At 46.6% G+C, this 9,755-nt stretch overlaps 1 protein-coding gene across 1 annotated transcript in view; it reads left to right on the forward strand.

The window, feature by feature from the left end:
• The first annotated feature begins 7,759 nt into the window (after positions 1-7,759).
• The window catches only part of DISP3 (dispatched RND transporter family member 3), a 41,651-nt gene continuing 39,655 nt past the window's right edge, over positions 7,760-9,755 (forward strand). Inside the window, exons 1-2 of the mRNA XM_035901883.1 lie at positions 7,760-7,847; positions 8,545-8,746. Coding sequence (XP_035757776.1) covers positions 8,708-8,746 — 39 coding nt within the window. The 5' untranslated portion in view covers positions 7,760-7,847; positions 8,545-8,707. The remainder of the gene's footprint in view (positions 7,848-8,544; positions 8,747-9,755) is intronic.

The raw sequence follows: 9,755 nt of genomic DNA on the forward strand, positions 1-9,755 counted from the left end.
ACTTGGGCTTGCTGTGGTTTTAACTGCACAACTTTCTATCTCCTATTCCTATTTTAACCTTCTCCTTTTTCTTTCTATTAAAATTTTTCCTGGAGTTTCATGCTAGACATAAGAAAGTTCCTTCTCTGCAACTTTTCTATCCATCTTGCACAAATTCTATAGCAGAGATTATAGCTACCAGTCCTATGCTGTAGTTTTCCTCTTCTGTTGTACCATCTTTAATCACCTCACCTACCCCCTTCACTCTTCTTCTCTTTTGTCTATTCTCCTTCCTGTACCCACATATTCCCCTGCTGTTTCACTTTCCTTCCTGCTCTTTTGGACAGCCTGACCACAGCAGAAGAGGTTCTACAAGACCACAGTCCTATCTCTGGGGGCTGAAAGGGGCTCAGTATGGCACAGATTGATGCCTGGGCTTGGATTACAAGGGGGATCCTGGGAGGGATCCCGGATGCCCTGTTTTGGGGCAGAGTAATGTGAGCTGCATTGTATGGTTATAGAGATCCAAATAACTACAATTCTAAAATGTAACTGCAGGGAAAAATGGGAAATAATTATAAATGAATGAATGTAACAGACTGCTGATGGGCACTGGTAGAACTTTAATCTCTGGGCCTTATTAAAGTAAACACATCCACACCACCCACTGGCTCTGGCCATTCTCACTGCTTTGCCATCTGTTGCAGGATGGCTGGATGGACAAAATTTCCATAATTTGCAGAATGCCCTCATGTGAAGCGCAGCAAGAAGGCTGCTGATAGTTTCTGGTCTTCTGGCTCTGAGGAGACAAAGCTGGGCTTTCACTTTAGGGAGGAGACCCAGACTACTTCACATGTAACTCTTTCTCTTTTGAGTTTCAGAACTTGCAGAACTTTTCCAGAATTTTAAGAAACTCTTCTCATTTCTCCCCAGGGATAATGAATTTCCAAAACATCCCATGGACTGCAACTTCAACAAAACAATTCTCTGCCAGCACCTGAGGCAGTCTGGGAAGCAAAATAAACAAGTAAAACCCAAGCCACACACACTGCTTGAGCTTAATGCAAATAAATCACAGAAGTATTAAGTTCAGTTCTAAATCTCTCTCTCCATCTTCCTGTCTTTCATGCTGTCTGTTTCTTGCCTAAGAATATTTTATCAATCTGCCAATCTGGGTTTATGTACAGTTTAGCTTTTTCCTATGGCTATGTTTTGCCTGTCTGCTTGCCTGTTTATACTTCTCACTTTATCTTTATACTAATAACACTGTGTTGGTAAATAGAAACATGCCACCAAAAGCAACTGCAAAAGATCTTTCTCCAGCCCCACCTCCCAATGGACATTTTTCTCCATTTTGAGAGACCAGGGGCTCTTTTGCAGCGATGGTTCCAGTTCTCAGCTACAGCCGCGTGCCCTGCCCTGCACTGGAGGTCACCACTTCCACACTGGAGGCAGCACAGCTGTATCCGTCCCCACGCTGCCACGGCTGCAGTTCATAGCCTCCTGTATGGACACAAACCCACTGATGTGGGTATGAAGGGCTCTAGTGAACTATCTGGAGCCCCCACAACAGTCAGAGCTGGCCTCTCAGAGCCTGAAGCCACCCTCTGGCAAAAGGCAATCCACGCCTCCTGTCTGCCTGGGCTGTGGTGCTCAGACACACATACGGCCCCTTTTCTTGCTCTTTCAGAGAGCACCAGGCCAGTCGTTGGCTTCCTCACCCATGGGGTGGAACAGCCTTTCTCCCACGTCAGCAGTTCAAGCAGGCTGATGCTCAGATGGAAATGTCTGCACAAAGCACTATACAAAGCTTCACTGAGAATAGGTGGAGGGTTTCAGTTGCACTCCCTGTTTGCTCGGGGTATGAAAACAGCACAAGCTTTTATTCTGTTTCATAATCTAAGGCAGGATGCTTTTCCTGGCTAGGTGGAAGGAGCCAGAGCTGAAAGGAACATTTAGCTGCTTAGTTTCCCAATATATAAATAGCTGTTGCTGAGATAACTCTGTGTGTGCTATTTTAGAGGGGGAACAAAAGATTTATTTGCCAACCTGATACCATATAGAACTCCCTACTACTGGGTGTTTGAATAGACAGGTAATGAGTCATATGCTCCATTGCTAGGAACTGGCCAACCTTTCTGAGGTCGAAATGGAACAGGATTGATTTATAGCAGCTATGAATTTGTTCCATGTTTTCCCTCCACACTTAATTTTTTTTCCACAATGGTAACATTAACATGAAAAATACCTGATATAAATGTGTGGAGTTTGAATGACATCTTCTCTTGCATTAATCATTAGGCCAGAATGTGCCCTTGGTTTGTTATGTGCACACTGGAACATTTCCCATGTATTGTTCACAGCAATTTACACTAGGAGAGGAAGGTTTGATTTTGAGGAATCCTTTTGCTTGCTAGGAATTTCTGACCTGGAACATTCCTAGCAATTTTTTGTTTTCTAGGAATTTTTTGAGCTAGATTTTTTTTTTTTTCTTTCTGGGAATCTTTTCTGTTTTATAGGAATTCTTTGCTTTCTGGTCATTTTCTGACCCATAATCACTTCTGCAAGGTCTCCTGGGTCTCCAGTATCAGAAGAGATTAGTAACAATTCCTGGTGTTTCCAATGTGGTAGTGGGTATTTCTCCTTGTTTCAGCATGTGAATGGTTTAGTTTGATTTCTTGTCCTCTTCCTTTTTTTTTTTTTTCTGATTCTTATTCTGTTCTGGCTTTCTGGAGTGGGCATTTCTCTCATCTGATTCTCAGAAGCACTTTTATACTGCTACTGCCAATATGCAAAACCTTCTGATTGTTCCCACTGCATAGCTGGTGGGGAAGGAGTAAGAAAGGATGCTTTGCTTAAGCATATTTTATTTTTATTACTTCAGAAAGGAATACCTGAAACCCCAAATATTTCAGCTTAAACTAATATATTTTAGTTCCAGACAGTGCCTCTTAAAGATTTGTGTTTCCAGTGACGAGCTGAAATTTTCTGCTAGTACAGTAGTGCCTTTTTTGAGAAACTCTTTATTCCTATTTACGTATTTGGAAAAAAATGGCCAGGTTTGAAAAGCTTTAAGCACTCACAAATTCTGTTACAGGTAATGGGAGCTTCAGGTCTGATGCTTAGGGGTTTAAATATGGATTTGAAAAGCTACCTTTTGGCATCTGGATTTGAACATCTTGGCTTTTTATTATTGGAATGCCCTGGCTTTTCCCCAGTGTGACTGTTTCTCCTTGTGGTGTATTCCTCCTTTGGGATCTTCCCTTCATCAGAGAGATAATTTCTGAAACGCATCAGGACACAGAAGGCTCCAAGTGACTTCTGTCTGTGACACACAGCAGCTAAGAGGACCTGAGACTTCTGCTACATGAAGGTCAGGCAGCTGCCAGGGCATTTCTGTCAGTGAAAATGCAGTTGAAGAGCTCAGTTAACAGCTCTCCCTCCATGGTGTCGGAGGGGCTCAGGGGACTGGTAATGGAATATGGCACTCTTTGCCTCTGCTTTACCAGTTAATATTCTCTCTGGTGAGTAATAAGTGAAGACTAGTGCCAGCTGACTGTGATTTTTGGCCTCTTTGATGTGACCTTGTGGAGTGAACTTAGTTTCTAAATGCCAGATTCAGCAGCCTGCCTTCAGTCCTGTACATGGGAGAGAGCGAGCATTGCTGGATGCGGTGGGAGGAGGTATGTGCAGGCTCTGGACGGAGAGTGCAGCTTTGAAGGGGCAAGTTTAGAAATCACAAATTTACCCTGCAGAGTTCACTAACACTGGGGTCTGAGTGTGGTGAAAGCTGATAAGAAGAGACAACACTGGACAAATAAATGACACCCCAAACCTCTTCCACCACCAGGTTGTACAGAAGGGAGCAGAAGGCTAGTGGAAAGCCAAGGCAGAGGTAACCCAGAGTCACTTATTCAGGATCCCACAGTGGATCCTGGGGGTCCAGGAATAGAGGAATAGAGGGGTCCTCTGGGCTGCGATGTGCTTCAGACCATCCTGCCTCTTCATAGATTGTTAATTATTTATGTTTATACCATGAATAATTTGCAGAAAATCTACGTGTAGTAACAGTTCACTTATTATGTCCTCCCCTCTATGTTCAACTCCTACTATGATCTGTGTGGTGGAGTCTGTTTAGGGACAGTTCTTTAACTAGAGGGCAGGTAAAAGGGTATTAGATGCTCTACAGGTAGATGTGAAAAAGAAGAGTTGAGTAATTGCAGAAGGCTTTCTGCAGACCCTGAGGCTCAAAGAGCGTTATAAAAAAACACAAGGGAGACACAAGGGCCAAAGATGAACTATGGAATAGGAATAGGAATAGGAATAGGAATAGGAATAGGAATAGGAGAGGTTGAGCAGCATCTGCCAGAGTAAGACCATTATGAACAGGGCAACGCTATCCCAGTTCATCAGTCCCCGCAGGGAGACAGCCGCTACATTTGTTCTGCTGACTTCCACCTCAGAGTGGCCTATAATGTATAACCTCACCAGGAGGCACAGAAATGGCCTCATCTCTCCCCCCTCCCCTATGTCCTCTGATGAGAACACTGAAATAGAGGAAAGGATGTCACGTTCAAGGTCGCATAGTGAGTCAGTGGCAGAGCTAGCTGGGGACAAGCCTCAGGGTTTCTCGAGTCCCTGGCCTGCATCCACTGTGCATTCACTGGCACGAAGCAGCTCTGCAAATCCCGCATTCATTACAATACAATAAAGCTTTGCTGCATGGGTCTTTTTTTTTTTTTTTTTTTTTTTTTTTACAATGTCTCTCAAAAACCCAAGACTGATTTGCATTTTAAACCCACCAGTAACAGCTCAGGAAAATGCTATTCAGTAGTTCCCGGAGCTGAGGAGTAAAGATTCTCTCTCCGTTGTTCTCTCCCAGTTCTTTTGCCTAAAATATATTTTTGTCCAAATTGCACAATACTTATTGCTAATGTTTATGTCATGAATATTCATGACATCCTAGGGCTTCAGGACTCCAGTGGAAAGGCAAGCACAGGAGGCATGGCAGTGCTGATACTCCTACACTCCATACATACCGGGTAGAGCCGTCAGGGTGAGAAGGCTTGTTTGGTTAGGATGTGAGCTGTGGGATACTAATGCGGTCTGGAAGCCTTTGGGGAAGGCTGGTGAAACTCCGTTAAACAGTGCAGTGAAGGCCTTTTGAACAAACAACTTCCATAAAACCATTAGCTTCGCTTAATCGCAAGGAAAAGGCCCCACATGCAGCGGGGGTTTAGAATACACTCTGTCTCTCTTCACATCTGTTTCTTTTTCTCAGGCAATCTGCAGATGGGCCTCGCTTTCCCAGAGAGCTTCAGGACTGGGAAAACTCCTCCTGTCCTCAAAAGTGCAGGATTGTACCTGTCAGCAGTGGCGATTTAGGTTTCCCCGTGCAAATTTACACTCTTGCCTGCATGCAAAAAAGCCTACCCCTCCTGAGCTGCCCTGGGCCACTGTGCCCAAACAGAGGCAGCTGCCCGCCGGCAGCCTGGGTCCGCAGCTCCGCTCTGTCTGAGCGGGCTCTGGCGCTGAGCTGCCCTGCGCGCGGGGCTGGGTCACGCTTCCCTTTCGCTGGCGTGGCTGAAGGCTTCCAGCCTCACTGCTGTTCAGATGGTGCCATCTGGCTCTCGCGAAATACATGAGAAATGTTATCCAATAAAAGAGGGGGCTGGCTGGCTGCGTGCCTTCACCTCTGTGCTCTTTGGGGAAGGGATTGTTTCTGCGTCTGGGAAATATTTAACATAATTTTTGAGTGCTAGTTTCTGCCTGAGTAAGAAATAATAGGCTGGCAGTTCGATTTCAGGCCTGAGTCAGTGGCAACTAGAAGCTGGTTTTGCTTGATCAGGTCAGAGCTGAGGTTTATAAATACACAGCACACAGAAATAGCTCATGATGTGGCTTTGTTAGTTTTGTGGACAGATAGGAAATATCCCTTTCCTTGATGTTCTGTCAAGCAGGATGTCTGCATTAGGAAAGATGAGGAGGAAAGGTTTGAGTTCTCTGACAGGAAGACACTAGGAAACAAAAAGCACAACTTCAAAAAGGCTGAGGGATGTCTCTAAACAGAGCATTTTGTCCCCACTCTCCATTCTTTTCCTCTGAAAATATGCTTTCTCTGCAGCTCAGTATCCTTTAGGGATTGCCCCCAAGAGCTGAGGGGTGTTGGGATGTGCCTGCAGATTCTCCTGAGACACTTCACTGGCAGCTGATGAAACAGAACTTCGCTGGCTTTGGGGGCTATTGCCCTTTCTTCCTGGGTTTCTCCATTATTTTCTCTCCACTTTATTAAGCTTACTGGTGCATTCAAACAGCCTTGCTCTGAGCCCTGGCTAACAGCAAGCACTTGGAGAAAGCTGCTCAAACAGGAAAGGTCAACTCACAGAGCCTGATTCTGTTCTCAGCTGTGCCACCATAAACCCCACGGACTCCTAAGCACTTACTCTGCAGTGACATTTGTGTAGCTGAGATCAGGCCCGCAGACATAAGCCCACTCCTTTTTCATGCACCCACAATCTTGCACTCGCTCATGCACAGCATCGCCCATCCATCCAGATGCTTCTCTCCAACAGCCAAGCACACGCATTCATTTATGCAAAACCTTGTGTATTCTCCAGGGACATGCCGGCAGACTCTGCATGCACTCACACATACGCACCTACATGTATGCATTTCACCTTCCCAGGCCTGGCTCCCAAGCCAGCAATGGTGTTTAATAGAAGCTTGGTGCTCCGTTGTTACCCAGCCTCCTCTGCGCTATGGCTTGCTGTCCGGTACAAACTTGAAAGCCTTTCAGGCAATCAGGCAGTAATAGACCTTGTGGAAGCTGAAAGTCCCCCAGATAAAATTTACAAGGCCTAAGAGAGCCTGCCTGGCATTATTTAACGCTTTAGTAATGAGCACCTGAACAGGAAAGATTGCTTGGGTAGTTTTATTCTGCATAGATGAGCAGTCAGAATTTCAAAGAGGGGCCATAAATATAAGCATGCGGAATGGCCGATGGTACCTGATTTTGGCATGGAAGGCAGTCGTGCTGAGACTGTGAGAAGGTTAGACAGCATGAATAAAGGGGAAGATGTTTTCCTTCAGCTTCCCAGCTCCAAAAGGCATCCTTTAGCCAGGAATGGCTTTAGGTGCAGTAGCAATCCTTTTCCTGCCTGCTTGTGGCTGCGTGCCTCCGTGCATGTGGCCAGGCAGTTGTGAATACGCAGCTTACTAACGAAGACTGCAGTACAGTGCTAATGTCTCTTGGTGTCACACGTGTTTGTGTACCTGCGCGGTTAATGAGGACAACAGCAGTGTGCAGCACATCAGTCTGTGTGCTAGCTGTTTGCCTGTGCACGTGTAGGGTTAATAAAGGCCACAAATAATGCTAATTCTTTGTAGACGCATTTGCGTTGTTAGTGGAGTCTGCGATAAAGCACTGAAACCTTTGTGTATGGGTACGTGCAAGTAATGTAAGTACAGCTTGATACAGTTTGTGTTTATGTGCACGGATAGTGCTGCTTATGCAGACAGTTCTAACCTGGGTCTGAAGAAAGCATGTTCAGTGTTGCTGACTTAAACTAGCAATGAACTATTTATTCATTTTGGGAACACATGCTATGTTGTTGAACGTTTCTGTGAGGCTTAAGGGAGGGAAACAATAGTAGTCAGAGGCTGATGCTCTCCGAGCGCAGGGGGGGCATGGAAGGAAATGTGAAGCCAGGTGTGAAGACTTCCACTATGCACCATCCTGCCCAAATCCTTCCATCCCCAAATATTTGAAATGTTTTATTTCCTTCCAATGCAGAATGAAAAGAGACTGAAATCATAGAAGTTGCCATAGAGCAGGACTGTCAACCCCCCAGTCACCCCTTCCCATCCAAGTGAGTATTTCATTACGGGGCTTTTTGAGTGCTGTGCAGACCCCTGTGCGTTCACAGTGACATTTAAGAGATGAATGTGGCAGCCTGAATGTCTCCATATTGGCAGGGAAAGGCATATTCTTCATGTATATATTGCAGGTGCTAACACAGCAAGAGAAACTTCTCGTTCAACCAGGGCTAGCGTAGCTCTGTGGCGTGTGTGTGGTGAAGGAAGGTGTCGTGTGTTCATGCTGTTGGAAAACCACGTACAAGTTTTAAAAGCTAAAGCTGTCAAATTGATGTACTTCTGCGTGCAGAGAAGAGATGGATACGGTTCATCCGTGAGCAGGTGTGTCAGCATCCCTTTGTGTCCGTTTACCCGTGTGTGCATTGCAGGACTATGCATTGCATGCCTGTGTGAAGAGGGGAGCAGGGGGCCGATGACGGGCTCACGTGTGTGCCTGTCTGTGCCTGGAGGGCTGTGGGAAACGCTGCCGAGGAGAACCGTCTTATTGTCTGAGTGCTCGTAAGCAGCGCTGACTGATAACTCCCCACAGTTTACTGGGCTCTGCTGTGTGATTGATTGAGCGCTGTCCCTCACATCAGCGTGGGCTCCGCTCGCATCACCAGCAAAGTTAGGAAAAGCAATTTTTCCCTTTGCTGTACACTTGCAGTTTTCAACAAAATTGCTAACCCCTCACCATCACCTTCTCTGCAGAAACCTCCATCACTGGCAGAAATGCGCAAAGCTGGTGGAATGCAATTTTACTTCAGGAGCCTCATTAAATTTGCATTCCTTGGAGCCCCACAAGGAAGATGATGGTCTGGCTTTGTCTGCCCGGCTTCCTGTTCGCTTTGGGTGATGCATCAGAAAGAGCGCAATGCCCCTGACACAGCCGCCTGCCTGGAGACAGGCTCAGGTGATGAGCCTATTTTACTGTGCTGCTCTCTATTTGTTATTGACCTGACAAATCTATCTAAAAACTGGGGTGGGGGATATTTTCCCTAGGCACCTCAACACTCAACTAAACAAGAACATTGGGAAAAACACGCTTAGGTCACCTCTGTAATGTAGCCTGATTAAAAGCTGTTCCCATCAGGTAGCTGTTCAGCAATTTACTGACATAATCCTGCTCTTGCAGGAGTCCACGTTGTAGTAACAGGTCACCCCAGTAAATAGGCCAAGGACAGGGGGAATGTTGTTCTCTCCCTGCCTCCAAAACTGGAGTGAGTTACAGAAGAGTGCACAATGAATAAATGCAAGACCGCTGTATCCAGCACAGTCATTAGAGACTCCTGTCAACACTAAGCCAAGCCCCTGTACTCAGGGACATCTTTATGATAAACAGGACTTTTTGGACTCCTGAAAGCCCCAGGCAAGGGTCCAGGGTCAAGCTAGATGAGCTGTGCAGAATGCCTAAGTGTGTAAGGGGCAAGCATGAATATAAAAAAATATTTTCTCTACCACCCTAGTTAATAGCCTTGCCACCTCCCATTTAATGACTCCCACTTAATTCAGGGTTTGTTGCTGCATACCTCTGCCACTGAGTGAGTATATACATCTCCTATATGGAGCATTTCTCTAGGGTTCAGAGTACCAGCAAGGAAACCAGATGAGTCCTTCCCAGAGGCCCGGCTCTTAACGCGGGGTGGGCCTGCAGCACTGGCCACTTGCTGAAAAAGTTTCTGGCAGTTTCTGTTCCAAGCTCCGCCAGGTCCTGGGGTGGTAGCAGCGCCGGCCCTGGCAGAGCCGGATTCCCACCCCCGAGTCCGGAGCCTGTTACACAGGGCATCGCCTCCGCTCCCCAGAGGGCCGGCCGGAGCCCGCAGCTCCCTCTGAGGGCGGGCAGGGCAAGCCCGGGGTGGGCGCGCATCCCCGGAGGGCTCCAAGCGCGCCCTAAGCTCCCAGCCGCGGCGGCCGCTCCCGTT

Source organism: Egretta garzetta, unplaced genomic scaffold, assembly GCF_000687185.1.
Source record: "Egretta garzetta isolate BGI_Z169 unplaced genomic scaffold, ASM68718v1 scaffold69, whole genome shotgun sequence".
Taxonomy (NCBI): domain Eukaryota; kingdom Metazoa; phylum Chordata; class Aves; order Pelecaniformes; family Ardeidae; genus Egretta; species Egretta garzetta.